Source organism: Hipposideros armiger, unplaced genomic scaffold, assembly GCF_001890085.2.
Source record: "Hipposideros armiger isolate ML-2016 unplaced genomic scaffold, ASM189008v1 scaffold_115, whole genome shotgun sequence".
Lineage (NCBI taxonomy): Eukaryota > Metazoa > Chordata > Mammalia > Chiroptera > Hipposideridae > Hipposideros > Hipposideros armiger.
Window position 1 is genome coordinate 3,487,414 of NW_017731465.1, and position 17,896 is coordinate 3,505,309.

The following is a 17,896-nucleotide window of genomic DNA, read 5'->3' on the forward strand; positions in this document are numbered from 1 at the left end:
AGTTCTCGCTGGCTGCCGGCCACTCATGATAGCTCACAGCAGCCCACCGCAGCCCCACTGCAGCCTACGCCGTCGCCAGCCACTCACGGCAGCCCAGCTCCAGGTCGAGCTGTTGTTCACCATCTTAGCTGTAGAGGGTACAGTGTCACTGGCTCATGTGGGAACCGAACTGGTGGCCCTGCTGCTCAGAGCTCGCACCCCCAAGACGACTCGTAACCAACTGAGCCACTCGCCTGGCCCCCCACATTGATTTTTTTTTAATGTTTCTTTACCTACTACCATGCTAATTCAAATCCTTGGTTTTAGATCATAGTAATGGCCATGTAAGACAGGAAGGATTCTCAGTGCCATTGTAATAAACTTAAGTCACGTAGTTTGCCTTTTCCATGAAATCATAAATAACACAGATAAGGCACACAAATTGACTTGCTCTAGGAGCAAGTTACTAGAAGTGGTAAGCGTGGCTTCTGCCCCTGGCTATCTGACCATCTGACTGCAGCAACATCATGCTGCCCCCGAACTTTCCAGCTGCAGCCTCCGTTCCAGTCTCTTCCTCTTTAAATTCACCCAGAGTAACCTTTGTACTACCCTGCACCCACTTGTCACCTTCCTGCTCCAGAGCAGCAAGAACTCCTGCATCAAATACAAATTCCTCTGCCTGGCTATCGAAGTTTTCCAAACTGGCCTAATCTGGACTAACCAATCATTTCTTCCTGTCTGCCCTTCTCTCCAGCCCGATGGTGACCATTTGTCCTGCCTGCGGGCCTTTGCTTATGAGACTCCTTCTCCATTCAGCCTCCTGGTTTCACTCTAGTTCCCGTCATCTTTGCTTTCCTTTCTCCTGCTGCACTCAGGCACCACCCCACAATTTCAGAGGCTTAACTGATCTCTAATTGTTTCGTGTGTGCCAGTTTTAGCTCCCCTAAAAGAGGCTGAGAGCCTATAGAGCAGTGGTTTTGCAAGTGTGGTCCCCAACCTGAAGCATCAGCATTGCCTGGGAACTAGTTAGAAAGGCACATTCTTGGGCCTCACCCCAGATCGACTGAATTGAGTGCTCTCTGACTTTAGCATACATCAGAATCACCTGCAGGGCTTGTTAAAACACAGATTTCTGGGCTGCCCTTCAAATCTCTGATTTAGTAAGTCCAGGCTGGGGCCAGAATATTTGTGTTTCTAAAAGGCTCCCACGTGCAGTAGACAAAATGTTTGTGTTCTCCCCAAATTCATATGTTGAAATCCTAACCCCCAATGTGATGGTGTTAGAAGATGGGGCCTTTGGGAGGCGATTAGGTCACAGGGGTGGAGCTCTCGTGAATGGAATTAGTGCCCTAATGAAAGGGGCTCCAGAAAGCTCTCACCCTCCTTCTGCCATGTGAGGACACAGCAAGAATATAATTGTCCATGGTCCAGGAAGTGTGTTCTCACCAGACACCACATCTGATGGTGCTCTGATCTTGGACTTCCCAGCCTTCAGAACAGTAAGAAATAAATGTTTGTTGTATGAGCCAACCATTTGAACTGACAGGCACTGTGTTCTTTTTGTTATAGCAGCTCAAATAGCCTAAGGCACTGGGCAAAGCTGATGCAGCTAACCTAATGACCTCACTGTGAGAAACACTGCCCTAGAGCTTAGCATGGAGCTTGCCTCAGTAGATACTTTAATCGGAACTTAGGTGGTTTTGCAACTAAAATCTCATTTATTACTCAGGATTGATTATCGCATGGTAGGATGGACACCTCAGGTTTCAATCTGGTGGCATTTACATGTATGTAAATAATTTTAGAGGCTAGCTCGAGTAAACACCTTAATGCAAGTGTCAGCCCGTGGGCAGATAAGTTAAAAATGGATATAAAATGTGTAGCAGTGGACTCTGTTCAAAGTATGTAATATCCCTTTGCTCATTTAATTCTCACAACAACCTATGAGACAGGTTTGATTACTATCCTCTCTAATTTACAAACAAAGGGGCACTGGAGGTTAAATAATAGTTTTGCTCAGATAGTAAGGCATGGAGCTAGGATTTGAACTTAGACAATGTGGCTCAAAGTCCATGATTATAACAAGTATGCTTTGCAATCTCCATCTCACAGCTGGGAACAGCAAGCCTAAGGCTGGGCAGGTGCCTGGGAGCCCCATCTCTTCCTGCCTTTGAGCAAGTATCTATCAGGTCAGATGGAGGAGCACAGCTTCCCAGGGCCGTTTTCAGCAACCAAAGCAATGCTTTTTGGGTAGACGGTCATTGAAATTAGATAACAAGCCTATATACACTGTTTTGATGGGATGGAGAGAACAGTCATCAGTAAGGTGGCATAGCTCACAACTCTGCCACAAAAGTTAGCAGCATGGGCCAGGATGGCTTCTGGAATCTGCATGAGCCATTCTTACCATACCTTTGAATACCAGCTCTCAAAGTCCCACCTTACACCTGTCTTCCCCTCCTGTGAGAGATGGTGTTCAGCCTTTACATGGGTCTTCCAGTATAACAAGCTCACCGCCCCCCTAGCCCCCAACTAAGCAGACCAGCTTATTTTATTTTAAGGAAACTAATCATTACAAATAGCTCCCTAAGCTGAGCCTGAGATTGTCCATCTTTACCTTAATTGGTCCTGGTTCTTTCTCTCGTGGACCTCCAAAACAACTATGATCCCTTGCCCACACGCTACCCTTTGTGTATTTGAAAATGGACAACAATTATTTTCTCCTCCTCTGTTTCCCAAATCCTTCCTTTTCTTGGCTAAATAATCAGTTTTCATCAACTGTTCCTCATATAACATACTTTCCAGGCTTTTCACCATCCCACCGATAACTCTTTTTGATGAGCTTTAAGGATACATGCAAGTCGAATGTTTACATTCCAGGTCCCGCGTGATCTGGCCAGCGCACCCTACGGCAGAATTGCTGCCTCCTATGAGCTGCCATGCCTCATGCTTCCTGGGCATTGATGGTAATCCGTAGCTTCCTGGGCAGAAATATCCCTCTTGGCTCATGGTAAATTCATGATCAACTAAAATCCCTTTGCTATGTCTGTTTGACGGGAAGGATTGGGTTGTCAGAAAAGTCATGATGCATTTTTACAACGAAAAACATAGAAAAAAATATGACACGACTTTTCCGACAACCCAATATTTTGTACCAGATCTCTTTCATCTTTTACCCATGTAGGTAGTTTGTTTAAGAAAGGACTTTACACTCATCCCTTGAAATTGTGTCTTATATGAGCCAATCCATCCTGAATACAAAGACTCAGAGACAATGTGGCCTGATGCACTCCACTTAGATTTTGAAAACAAGTTGGCAACCTGTAAATGTAGTTTTTGTCTGCAAGGACCACCACTGAAAAGGTGCCCATTCCCTACTGTCATCATGATCAGGCTTTGAGAACACGCCAGAGGCAGAACTGAGAAGTCTTCTTTCCATAGCCCATGTGTTTCTCATCTTTGTGACTTATTGCTGTAGTCCCCCTACTGGGAAATATACACAGTATTTTATTTAGTGTCTATATTAGTTTGTTAGGGCTGCCATAACAAAGTACCAGAAACCAAGTGGCTTAAACAACAGAAAGAGGATAGAGCTTAAGGTACTGGCAGGGCAGTTCCTTCCGAGGGCTATGAGAAAAGGATCCATCTCTTTCGGGCTTCTCCTTGGCTTGTAGGTACTCATTATCATGTTCCCATGACGTTCTCCTGCTCTGCCAGCCTGTCTCCAAATTGCTCCTTTGTTTAAGGACACTACACATATTGGATCAGAACCCACCCTAAAGACTTTATTTTAACTTCATAAAGACTCTATCTCCAAATAATGTCACATTCTGAGGTACTGGGGGTTAGGACTTCAACCTATGACTATTGAGGGGACACAATTCAACCCATAGCAGTATTGATGTACCAACTCCCTTGCAATGTTCGTTTCTTCCACAGCACACGAGATACAGCACAGGACTCTCCAGTATTCTGGTTGATATTTAAATGTTTGAAATTGTTTCATGGTCACATGGGCTATGCTGACATGAAGCTAATGAAGATGGTGACCATAGAGGCCATGGTAGTGGTGGTGGCAATTTTACTAAGAAAAACCGCATTTCAGTATCTCTGTACACAACATATACTAGCTTCTTAAAAGAACCTCCATGTTTCAACATGCTCCACATGTTTGCACAGCCAGAAACATATCCCCATACATCAGCGGCCAGATAAACTAACCAGACGTAATTTAATAGGGAGCTGACATGTCCTACGAATGACAGCCCTGGTTCATAGCATGTTGATCCTGATCATCACTATGATTCTGTTGGGTTCAGAGCTGCCCCTTCAGCACTTATGATTTTCGACAGAATCAAAGGACCTGCATTCTAGTCCTGGGTTTGTGTCTTTACCACTATTTGGCCCTAGCGATATCGCTTGTCCTCACTGGTTAATGAAAGGTAAAAAGCTAGAAAGAAATTGGCCTTCCAGGTTAAGCACCGACCATTTCTGGATTCAGTGTGCAGGAGCCTGTCCCTCGGAAGCTGCGCACTCAGGGTCACCGAGGAAGTCAAGTGGAGCATCGGCCAGGCCAACGCCAGGCCAAGGGCAGTAACTGCTCACCTGCCCTCTGTGCTCCTGCCTGAGTAGAGACTGGTCTCCCTTGTTGACACTGAACCCAAGTCTCCAGTGGGGTTTTTAAAGATAGGGAGCAAGACCCAAGGCAGCCTTCTGCACACATCTCCACGACAGGGGTGTCCGTGTGTGTTTGTATCCTGTAAGCTGGCGGTGCCCCTGCTTCAGAATTATGCTGGACGCAGCCCGTCAGCACGTGAGTTGTGTTGCAAAAAAGCACAGTCATAAACTGGCAAAGGGTCCTGTTCTGTTAGCTAAACTGATGTCTCTCAGGCGAGTTAAGATTCTCCTAGATAAAAGAAGGCATTGGGGATGTCAGCAACTCCAGGCTGAACTAGAGTCCAATTCCCTTCATACCTGAATTCCAGGAACCACGTGCTCCCATCAAGACTGGGCACTGGTCACTGCACCTTTAGCTCAGTAGCTCTCAGGCATTTGGGATTCTGATTGTTTTCTTCAGGACCAGTTTCTACTTATGCCATAGATTTTTCCAGTCATCTAAGTTTTCTAACCTTATTGGTTAAACAGTGGGAGAAAAGCCTGAAGAAAATTCAGGAGCCTGCCAACTCAGTGAAATTTCTGAGAGTTCCGTGGTCTGGGACGTGTTATGCCCTGTGAAGTGAAAGACAGGTTTCTGTATCTTGCTCCAGCTATCCTTGAGAAGGAGTCACTTGATGGACCTCTGGAATTTGGAGAGAGATTTAACACATTTGGAGGTGCTGCTCCAATTTTTTTTTTTAATCAAGTAATCTAAAAGGCTGCCAACTTTGAGTGGACCCAAAGCAAGAGAAACCTCACAAGGTGACCCAAGAGGCCTTGCAAGTAGTGCTGCCACTTGGGTTTGAATGTCCAGCTAATCCAGTGATGCTTGATGTGTCGTGGATTGGAATGCTGTGTGGAGTCCGAGGCAAACCCTGGGAGGAGGATCACAGCTCTGAGCCCCACAGAGCTGTAATTAAGTGTGTTTTGGAGCAGAGGCATGCCATCTTCAGCAAATAATTGCTCTGTTGTTGCTGGATATTAATAAAACATGCTGTCTTCATGCTTTAAAATTTTTGTCAGTCTGGTGGATGCTTAATGCTAGTTCACTGAGGTTTGGATTTTGATTTCTTGGATTACCCATAAAGTAGATCATGATTTTATATTTTATGGACTCCATTTTGATAGCTTTGTTTGGAGGTAACTTTTCAGGTATTTCTATAGTGTGTCTGCCATAGATTTCAGATTAATGTGAGCTTTTAATATACTCTAAGAGATGACAGTTCCTTGGTGCTTATTTATGTTGCAAATATGTTTCTCTCTTCTGTGCCATGTTTATAGTGTACCTTGCTGAATACATTGTTTAATTATTCTATATCATTATTTCCTTCCACATCCTTTTTCTATGTCTTAGACTGAAAGTGGTATAGTAGAATCTCTTATTATTAGTGTGTTGCTTTTTATCCTTACATCTCCCATGATTTCTGATTTATTTACATTTCAGTGTGTTATTTGGAGCAAAGTTGTTTTTATGTAAATATTAATATTATCACATTTGCATTATGAAGTGTCATTGTTTGACTAATTTAATGCTTTTCTTTGGCTGCATTCTCCAGTACTGCATAGCAACCTCTGCTTTCTTCTTCTTTACATTTTTTATATTTCCCATCTAACTCCCCCGCTTTTATTCAGCCTTTCTGAATTGCTTTGTTTTAGGTATGTGTTTTACATACAGTGTAGAATTGGATTTGCTTTGTGAGACAGTCTGAAAATCTCTTTCATTTATTTAGTAGATGAGTTGTGTCTGTTTACATTATTGATAGGACTGATATGTTTGATGTCAGGTTTGTCATTTTATTTTATGTTATAGTTATTAGGTGTTACTATGTGGCTAATTTGCATTTTTCAGTCTTCCTGATACCTAGAAAGGTTGTATTTTTGTTCTAGTGTATACCTTTATACGAATACATTTATGCTAATATTCTTAGTCCTCTTTTTTTTTAATTGATGCTTCTGCTTTTGATTTGTTACCTCTAAAGTTACCTTTGACTCCTACCTGTTACATTGAGAGCAATAAAAAAAAATCACGCTTTCCCCTACTTTCTTGTCTCATGTATTTTTAGTTGTGTTATTTCTACTTTGTCAAATAATATAACATTTATATACTGTGCTTCTAGTTTTATCCCTGTCACCTCTGTTTTAGTCTCAGATCTATAACTAAGTATGTTCAACACCTACTGCCAGTTCTTTCTTTTTTTTTTAACTGAAAAGCTGCCACCATTTTTTTAAGATTTTTATTGGAGAATTGGGGGGATGGGAACAGTGCTGGGGAGTTGGGGGAAGGGGAACAGATAAGTTGCTGTCATTTTGTTCTTCAGTCTAGTTGTGGAGGACGTTGCTTCACTGGCCCAAGTTGGCACCATCATTGTGCTCTTCCAGGGCGAGGCAGATCAGTTGCTGGCTTCTGGACGGCTGCTCACTGCAGCTGCTGGCTGCTCACGCTGGCTGCTGGCTACATACAGTAGCCCATGGCAACCCACTGCCACAGGGGCTGCAGCCTACGCAGACGCCGTTGCGGCAACTCACGGCAGTCCAGCTTCAGGTCGAGCTGTTGTTCAGCATCTTAGCCGTGGAGGGCAGTGTCACTGGCCCTCATATGTGGGATCCGAACCAGGGCCCTCTGACGTCCCAAGCCAGTTCTTAACCATCGCGCCACTCGGCCAGCCCGACTGCCAGTTCTTTTGCATAAGATTTTTCAATCATCTCTTGCTTGGATTAAGCTCAGTTTATAATAGACAGAGCTTTTCAGTACAAAATCCCCTTACTTCTTCCACATTATAAAAGTTGTCTAGAGCAGGGGTGGGCAAACTATGGCTGCAGGCTGTTTTGTGAGGCTGCGACCTACTAATGTTTTTTACATTTTTAAAGAGTTGAGGAAAAGAAGAAATATGGCAGTGATCATATGTGGCCCCCAAAGCCTAAATTATTTACTCTCTGGCCCTTGACCAATGAAGTTTGCTAATCCCTGCTCTAGAGCCTGGATACTTGAACAGTTTGATAAGCTCTTAGTATCCTTGGCTTATACCTTTTTTTCTCTGAGTTTCTTTAAAATGTTGTTTTACTGAAATCTTGTTTTATGTGTTACTATTAAAAAGTGTGACACCACCCTGATTTTCTTTTCTCTGTAAACTAGCTGGCTTATTTCAGTCTGAAAGGCCAGAGGATTCCTTTAATGTGTAATAATGTTACCAGGCTGTATCTCAGTTGGGAGTTCTAGGTCAGGTTCCTCTGGGCACATAGTGGGCCCTTTCAGTATGAAAATCAGGACTTCTTTTGTTTCCAGAATGCTTTCTAAAATAAACAACAGCTCCATTCATTGTTTTGTTTTTCTTCTTCAGGGACTGCAACCATCTTATCTTAGATCTTTTTTATCTTTTATTTCTGTTACTTTATTCTACTTTACTATTCTCTTTATGTTTCATTCTTTGCTGCTTTATTTCTATTCTCTATTATCTTTACTGTAATTCTGGTCGTATCTGTTCCTTCTTGGGTACCTGCTAATTTATTCACTTTTGAGGAAGTTTTATTTTTTCTTTAATTTCTTTCTTCAGTTTGGCCGGCTTCCATTTCACATCTTCAGTTTTTATTCTGAGTTATTAAAATTTAGATTTATAGTGTCCACTAATATCTGCAACAGCTTGCTTAATTATATTTAATCTAGGTAGAGAGTGTTGTTAAGTTTTTCTCTAGTTTACAGATGCTGTTTTTTTCATTTTGTTTTAGCTCTCAATTTTGAGGGTTTTTAAAAAGTGACTTGTGGGATGCTAGATTACTTTGTAGGTGTTGTTTGTACACATTCATTTGTGTTGGATTTTTCAGCATCAGTAATAACAGGTGTTCTTATAGAGGAACAGGAAGTGGTGTTTTGGTGGCTTTTCTGCTTCTTAGGTTATGAGCGCCCTCTTCAGTTGATATACTGAAATGCAGTTGTTTATTTATTTATTTTAAAATAAATGGGGTCTTTTTGGAAAGGGGTCTGTTTTCTTCCCGGTTTTATTCTGCTAATTTAATTCAGCAGAGCTCTTATCTTGGCAACTGTCTTTTTCCTTACCACGTAGCCCTCTCACTTCCAGAGCACTTTGCTCTCTCTCAGAAGCTATGTCTTCCCACGATTACTATCTCTGGCCCACTATGTTTTACAAGCCCCCTTTCTTTGGATTCCCAATAGAAAATGCCCCTGATGCACCAGATCTTATTCTTACTCTCAGTATTTCTGCTCTGCATGGAGGGCTCTCTCCTTCCAGCCTAACTGTGGTTGACATAATCTGTGTTATGTGTCTACAGTTCTCTTTAACAAGTAGTACATGTCTGACTGCTCAAATGTAGACTCCTGGGCACAGTCTGCTGGTCTCAGGTGTTTATTCCCCCAACTACACGAAGTATGAATAAAATCTGTATCCTAGTTACTCATATGCTGTAGATGTAATTAGGGTGATTGTCTTTGCCTTCCTTTTATACTAGTTGGGAGAGATTCTAAATTAGGCGTCTGTCATTATCCTGTGGGATCTTGACCACATAAATTAAAAAAATAAAACAAACTATAAAAAGAATAATACAACAAAGTAGGAATAAAGGCTTACATATCTTTCAACAGAAGAAAAACTTATACAGAAGTTTGCTTTTGGAATAAAGAATAAAATTATAGTTAATATTTACTATTTTACTATCATGATTTAAGTTGGTACACTATTGATATAAGTTCAACACAGAAATCAAGAAATTATAGTTGAACTCTTTATTTCATACAATATACATAACATGCTTTACATAGGGTATTTTTTACTAAAATTCAAATATTTTTATGTGACATTCATTTATTTATTTCTTCGTTGTTCCATCCATTCACTGAATAAGTATTTATTAAGCGCCTACTGAATTTAACCACTGTTCTAGGGGCTGAGGAGATGCAGATAGGCAGACACGCTCTTGTCACTGTCCTGAGAGCTTACAGCCCGCTGGGGAAATGATAACCCAGTTGAGCAGTAATGATACATCCTGATGAACACCATGGTAAAGGCATCACAGAGCTCTGTGCATAGGAACACAGGAGAAGGACACTGAAATTAGGTGAAGTGATCAAGAAAGCCTTCCAGGAAGATGTGCTAGAATCTGAAGCGTGCCTCCTCTTGACTGCAGGCCTCAGGCACGCTTTTCCCTCCATCTGCATCTGCCTGTCCTACCTCCCCCTTCTGTCCCCTTCTTCCCCGTTCACCTGCCTATCTCCTACTAATCATTCATTTCAGGTTACATATCACTTCCTCTAGAAGCCTTCTGTGAGTCCCTCAGTCTGCCCTAGGTGCTGAATTTGTTAGGATGTCTGTCTGCTTTGCTGACCTGAATGAATGAATGAATGAATGAATGAATGAATGAATGAATGAGAGACTTAACTAGGGAAAGTAGGTAGTTTTCTTACAATAGAGTTAGAAACGTTGTTGTTGGGACTGGTGGAAATGGAAAAAATGAGCCAGGGTGGAGAAAGTATAGGATAATGGTTTGCGAGATGTTAAATGATTTGAGAGGCCTGTATTTTGGGTTGTACTTGAGAATTATAAGGGTAAAAGGTTTATGTGGAATTAACTGGTTTAGGATTCTCAATTTACAGCAAAATTATTGTTTCAGTACTAGAACTGCCTGAAGGTTACGGCCACCATCAGGAGATATTTCTGAAGGTTCTACCTCCTAATATTAAAGTGCATCGCGGAAGTGATAGCAATGCTAGCCTTGTTGTAATGTGAAACAAGTAATTGTATCAGACAAATTTGAGTGATGGACTAGAAATCACAGCGCCAGGATTCTAATACCAGATCAGTCTTTTACTTAGGCAAGGAATTTCTCCTTTGTGCCTCATCTTTCTTTCTATAAAATGAGAATGATCAGTCACTTTCGACTTCAACAGGAATGTTTCCAGATAAAGAATGTATCAGCCATCAAATATTTATGGAGCCTACTATGTGCTTCAATGCCAGCATTTTTTTAAAAGCTGAGGATACAGCAGTAAATAAGAAAAAAGTGGCCCTGCCCTTTAGAGCTTGCTTCTAAAATGGAGGGGGCGAAGGTAACAGACAATAAGCAAAAAAGACAATATCAGCTACTGATTAGAGCTGAGAAGAGCATCATTTAAAAGAGCATAATATAGAGTGATGGGGCAGGAGAGGTGCTTTAGCTGGTGGTTCCAAGGACACCATTTCTGTGGAGATATCGTTACAATTTAATTAATAAGGAGGCGGGCATGTAAACAGATAGGGAAAAACAGTCAGAGCAGCAGGACATGAAATGTCAAGGTCCTGAGATAGAATGAGCGTGTGGTCTTAGCCCTGAAACAAGGCCAGTGTGGTTGGAGTGTGATAAATAAGCAGGAATGGAGAGGGAGACAAAATCAAAAGTTCAGCAAGGGACAGAGGCCAATTCAGGAGTTTGGATTTTATTCTCATTAAGATGGGAAGCCATTGAAGGATTTTTAAGCTAGAGGTTTACATGATTTTTAATATGTTTTACAAAAATCAGAATGACTTCTATATGGACTAGCGTGCAGAGGGGCCAGCCAGAATGAAAGCTGAGAGACAGACCAGTTAGTAAGTTAATGCAGACTATACAGAGCATGAGGATTAGATACATGGCAAAAGTCAAATTTTGAGTTAAGTTCCATATAGTTATATAATTTTAATCAAATCACCACATAAAATTTAATGTGGGGTTTGATTTTTTTTTTTTTGATAATCTTTAAAAAAAACCACCAATTCTGGTATGCTAGCATGTAGTTTGTGTTGCTGTTAAGTTTGTACTTAGAAGAATCTCATTTTGCCTAAGTGATTTCCTGGCTGGCAGTGTTGAATTTCTAATTAAAGATCTCAGGTTTGAGAAATTCTGCCCCACACAGTTTTGGGGATGTATTTGGAAGAATTTTGATGAATGATGACTCAGAATCAGATGATATCACAAAACAAGTCATTGTGGCAACTAAAAAAACAAGGAAAAATCTGAAAACGTATATTATGCCTCTTTCTTTCACAGTTATAGTGATATAAATCACTATAATCAAATCAGATTATGTAAAAGTAATCAAAATAAAAATATATGCATTTGCTATTGGTAGTACTTTTAATAAAGGTGTTCTAGAAATGATAACAAGCTTAAAGAAGGACTTGATTGTGGTTCCTGAATTTATACTATTTACTGTATTTGTAATAAGGACTTTTATTAAACATTTTGCTCTTAGCTCTAATTTCCTCAGCATGTAAGGAAGGAAAAAGAGGGGAGTAGGCGGGTCTAAATTAACTCTAGGGTCCTTTCCAGGTTGAAAAGTTTAATCCTTTAATCAGACTCAAACTATAGCCTTTGCTTTTTTTTTTTTTATAGCCTATGATGGTTGGAAGAAAAAGCACTTGGAAACAAAGAAAGTCACAGCATCATTGGAGGAGGTTTTAACAAAACTTCGAGAAGATTTGGAACTTTACTATAAAAAATTGCTTATGCAACTTGAAGCCAGGGAGATCAAAATGAGACCAAAGAATTTGGCAAACATCACAGACTCTAAGGTGCTACTAAAAGTGTTTACATTTTACTAGAGAAGTTCTATTCAAGATACAGTATATGCCATTTCATTGTTAGTATTATATTTTGGATGCTAGGAACACAAGTAGCAAGACCTTGATTTAACCTGGTTTAAATAAGAAAATTCATGATCTCATGTAATGGTTGCTAAGGAGATACAATCAGCATCTTAATGATGTCTGTAAGGGCTTAAGTGCTTGTAATATTTCCTCCCTATTATTTTCAAGTGTTGGATTCATTATAAGACTGCTTCCCCTCATGGTAGCAATAGAGCTGCCAATGGCAAGTAGGGCTGTCTCCCTCCATACCCAGAGAGAACCTCTCCCAGTTGCATGGAACATATAAAACTTTCCCTTTTGCCTGGTGGGGCCTTAACCAGGCCCACCGTGTACTAATGATGGTTACCAGAGAGTGCTATGTGCTGACTTAGACCAATTAGGATCAAATCTGTACCTGAGGCCAGGGTCACTTCCTCTGATTTTATGGGGAAGAGATTAACACGTGATGCAATACGGAGGGGCAAGAACACGTGATGCAATACGGAGGGGCAAGAACACACTTCTCTTTTTTAGTGTGTGTGGGGGTTAATAACACCCACGGAATCAGGTATTGACTTTCTAAAGAAATTATTAAATTATGTTTAATTTTCATCAATTGATTTTTTTGAGATAGTCTTGAATGTTGAAAACTGTGACACTTGAAGTTTATATTTTCGTCGAGTAATTCTACCACATATTTAAAGAACAAATTCCAGAGGCCACTTTTCAGTTTAACTTTATTGATTGATCCCACTTATCCAAAAAAAGATCTTATGGTAATTACCATTAAAAGCATGGTTTTAACTTAAGACATATTGAAACATTAAAAGTTCATTCTTTTGTATTTTCCCAATTTTATTGAGATATAAATGACATAATGTTGTATTAATTTAAAGTGTACAACACAATGATTTGATATAATTATATACTGTGAAATGATTACCACAATATATCAAGTTACCATCAATCACCTCACAGTTACACTTTTTGTTTGTAATGAGAACTTTTAAGATCTAATCTCTTTTAACTTTCAAATATACAATACAGTATTTTAAATTAGATACTATGCTGTACATTATATTCCCCAAACTTATTTATATAACAATTAGAAATTTGTGCCTTTTGGTCCCTTCGCCGATTTTCTCCACCCACCATCCCTGGCAACCACCAATATGTTCTCAGTTTCTATGATTAAAAGTTTACCATTTTAGATAAATTTAATGTAAAATCCTAATAGGCGCAAGCAACGATTTGCCCATATTAGCTGATACTTTTTTTTTGTAGCATAGCTGATACTTTTGGTTCTACTATTTTATCAAGTTCAATTTGCAATAATGTTTTTTCACAAAGGCAGTTTAAAATTCTAAATAATTTATTTGGTGACCATTATACCTCATAAACTTTTTGAACAAAAGTAACCAAAAAGACTTCTTATATTAAATAGGTTCTCTTATATTAAAAAAGTTTTCTTATATAAAATATACTATTTCATTATTAAATATTTTAATGTTATTCTAATGAAGAATTGTGCCAATTTCTAAAGCCTTGCTATGAATAATATCTTAAACCCAGCATATTCTTTTCATAGTAGTACTTATTGCCTTTTTTTAGTACTAATTTAATGGTAACTTTTACAAATATCTGTTTATTTTTATAATACATGAATAATGGTAGTAGAACAGAGAGAAAGTGGCCCCTCAAATGTAAGAAATCAAGAGATCAATAATAATTTACTCCAAAGCAATAAGTTTATTTCATGGAATAGGTTATTTTCATGATTTGCTTTTTGATATTTATAATCACATTGCAGTTTATATTAGTAAGACAGTTAAAAATAAAAATGTATATATGTTATCCTTAGTAAAGACATCTTTATATATCTCACACAGAATTATCTTATAATCCAGATCACTGAGGTACAGCATTCAATTGACCAACTTAAGAGAAAATTGGATGCAGACAAAATGAATCTCATCATAGAAGTTAAGGTAATTTGCATTTCTCCTAATCAGGTTATAACATTTATCCTGAAATAGAATATTTTGGTGTTTTAACTTCGGGTGTCAATAGCATAAAGGTAGTAAGGATTGACCATCTTAAAAGTGTTCCCTTAACAAAACAGATCACGAGTGAAAAAAATTCAATAACAACAAGTAAATCCTGAAAAGATGCATCTTATAACAAGGCCAAAGTAAAATTTAGGAAAATTCCCGTAAAAATTAAAACAAAAGGACCCTGTGAATCAGTATAAAGTCTCCCTAAAATATTTAAAAGAAGTGGTTTTCATGTATTGCAATCATTTGTAAATATGCCTGACAAACCACTAAGTCCTCTGATCTCCCATGGAATTTTTTTCCCCTCTCTCGGGCGATTATCTTATTGTCTCTGATTATTTATACACACACACACACACACACACACACACACACACACACATATATATATATATACACATACACATATATATATGCGTTTTATATATATATATATTTGAATGCTCTCAATTCACCTCTTTATCAGAAATAGCTTTATGACACAGAATAATGACCCCTTTCTGGAATCAGCACTGTCCAAGAGAACTTTCAGCGATTATGGAAATGTCCCATACCTGCTCTGGCAGATATGGCAGCCACTAGCCAAATAAGGATACCGAGCACCTGAAATGTACCTTGCTGGGTGACTAAGGAACTGAATTTTAAATTGCAGTTAATTTAATGCAAACAGCTGCATGTGGCAATTGGCTACTGTCCTGCACAGCACAGTTCCAGATTCTTTTTTCTAGCAGCATTCTAATGGCTGAGCCCTGGCTAAGCTCTAAGCACTGATAAGCTTAAAATAAAATACAGAAAAGGAAAAGGACAAAAAACAAATTTTAACAAAATGTGAGCATTTAGCAGTTATACAGTATGCACTCAAAAAATTTATTCATTTGATGAATGAAAAGTGTGTATACAAAAAAAGGAGAGAGCAAAATGGGAAATGTGTACAAAATTGGGTGGGAAAAGGGAGTAATAGAAATGCCCCAGCGCCTTCAGCTATGACTCTTTCGATGCTCTTTTCTTCTGGAAAGCCTGCACATTACCTCTTACCATCTTTGTATATTTTAACCTTATAAATGTCACTTATGAATGGTTTGAACCCGTATTAGAATAATTAGTACAAAAACAGGAAACACTAATAGGAAAAAAAACACACCAAGTTTTCAGCTTACAGACTGGGGAAAAAGAATCCTACTTTTAACCATAGTGCCTGATTGGCACATAGTATGTATTACTGATTTGTGAATAATTTGCCCAAAACTTACCTATGAGATTCAGAACTAGGAGGCAGAAAACCTAGCCTGAGCCTGTTGCAAGCATATTCAAGGTACGATAGCATAAGTAGCGCCTCTAAGTTTAATATGCGATCACATGGGGATTCTTTGGAAGTTCGCAGGATCTAAGTCAATAGGTCTGGAGTGAAGCCTGAGATTCTTCAGCCCTAAGAAGGTCCCAGGTGATGCGAAAGCTTCTGGTCCACAGACAACACATGGAATAGTAAGGGTTCTGGCACCAGATGGTTTGAGTTTGAATCCTGGCTGTGCCGCTTGCTAGTTTTATACCTGGAGTGAGTTACTGAACTTCGAGGCATCGCTGTTACCTCAGCTGTAAAATGGGGATAGTGATAGTATCTGCCTCAATAAAATTTTTGAAAGAATCAAAGAGGTTAATCCACTTAGAAGAGTGCTAGCCACCGAATAACACTTTTTTTTTTCTTCAGAATAACACTGGTATATTACTTGAGTGCCTGTTCAGTTTCTAAGGGTTGAGAATTAAGGTTTTTGCGATTTTGTTTTTTTTGAATTTTTTGGTGTGTGTGTGTGTGCGTGTGTGTGTGTGTGTGTGTGTGTGTGTGTGTGTGTGCTATTTCTTCACACTTGAGAACAAATTTTGAAGCTTTAGCAAAAGAATTTTTTTTCACTCTGGTTTTTTAGAACAGTTTAATTGTATCACAACTGTATATAACTAATCAATGAAATTATTTGATAGTTTATCTGGCAGTAAATAGCATGGTTATTCAATATGACTTTTGACTGATATACAGGGGGTGCCAGGAAAAAAACTGTATAAAAATTGTAATACTCAATATATACTGATAACAAAAGATGAATACAACTCACATTTGACTTCTGCAATTCCATGAGGTGCTCAAAGTGGTTATGATCAGCATAATTTTCATACAGTTTTTTCCTTTTTTAAAATGCATATACATTTTTTTTTGGCACCCTCTATATTTACCATAGTAATCCAGTGGGAGTGAAGGCACTGAAGGAAAATGAGAGAAACATTTAAAACAGCTAAAAAAAAAACCAAACCAATATTTAAATGACAATTATGTAATTTTAAAAGAGTAAAATGAAGTTTATATTTGAAAGATAATTATTTTTATAGATGAGAAAATAAGCAATTCCAGAAAAGCTTAACTGACACAGAACAAAATTAATACACCTTTACCACTTCAATTAGGTATGTTAATTTAAAACTTTTATTTGTCTAAGACTTTAAATATTTATTTGAACAGATTTGTTTAACCTTTGTTCTCCTTGGCAATGTTTTATGTAAATCATTAGGTTTATATTTTTTCACTTACATGTGTGTATTACAAAGGGTTTCAGAGAATACTAGATGTACATGTATAAAGGCAACATGGTGATTATTTGGATATTTTTGATGGTTTCAAATCTATTACATATTATTTGACAGTGTGTATTTCATAATTTTCAGTTTTTTCTCTTCTCTTTTTATTTTTTAAAGATTTTATTAGGGAATTGGGGAAGGGGAACAGCCAAGTTGTTGTCCTTCAATCTTAGTTGTGGAGGGCGCAGCAAGCTCAGCTCCCAAGTCCAGTGGCCATCTGGCTGCCCATAGGCAGCTTGAGGCTGCTCAGCTCAAGGTGCTGTGTCCAATCTTAGTTGCAGGTGGGCGTAGCCCACCATCCCATGCCAGAGTCCAACCAACAAGCTTGTTAGGAGCATGTGCTCTCACCAGCTGAGCCATCCTGCCACCTGTTGGTGGCTCAGCGGCAGCTCAGCTCGAGCTCAGCACACTGGCCCATGTGGGAATTGAATCGGTGACCCTGTTGCTCAGAGCTCGCACTCTTAACCAACTGAGCCACTTGGCTGGCCCCCATAATTTTCTGTTTTAAATAGTCTTAAAATTTAATAGTTATTGGTGTGTGTTTATTAATTGGAAAATTACCTTTTCAAATTAGTTTATAATGAGAATGATTATGTTTACTCTCACTTAGGCAGTAGTAAATAAAGTCAATCCAAAAAAATTTTAATAGCTAATATGACTATAAAACTTAATTATAAAAATAATAGTTTAGTAAATATGACTATACAGAGAGTGCCAAAAATGTATACACATTTTAAGAAAGAAAAAAATCTATTAAAATTGTAATACCCAACATATACCGATAACAAAAGATGAACCCAAGTCAAGTTTGACTTCTGCATTTACAAGAGGTGCTAAAGTGGTTACCATCAGCGTAATTTTAATAGTTTTTTTCTTTCTTTTCTTTTTTTTTTTTTTAAAGATTTTTTTTTTAATTGGGTAATTGGGGGGATGGGAACAGTGCTGGGGAATTGGGGGAAGGGGAACAGACAAGTTGCTGTCCTTTTGTTCTTCAAT

The 17,896-nt window shown here is 38.7% G+C and overlaps 2 protein-coding genes across 2 annotated transcripts in view; one reads left to right on the forward strand and one right to left on the reverse strand.

Annotated features, from left to right (window-relative positions):
* CTBS (chitobiase) overlaps nt 1–2,796 on the reverse strand; it is a 27,173-nt gene extending 24,377 nt beyond the window's left edge. The window contains exon 1 of the mRNA XM_019647702.1: nt 2,597–2,796. Within this exon, the coding sequence (XP_019503247.1) occupies nt 2,597–2,796 (200 nt within the window). The remainder of the gene's footprint in view (nt 1–2,596) is intronic.
* The window catches only part of SPATA1 (spermatogenesis associated 1), a 70,053-nt gene extending 54,073 nt beyond the window's left edge, over nt 1–15,980 (forward strand). Inside the window, exon 11 of the mRNA XM_019647762.1 lies at nt 14,114–15,980. Coding sequence (XP_019503307.1) covers nt 14,114–14,260 — 147 coding nt within the window. The 3' untranslated portion in view covers nt 14,261–15,980. The remainder of the gene's footprint in view (nt 1–14,113) is intronic.
* Nucleotides 15,981–17,896: the final 1,916 nt, after the last annotated feature.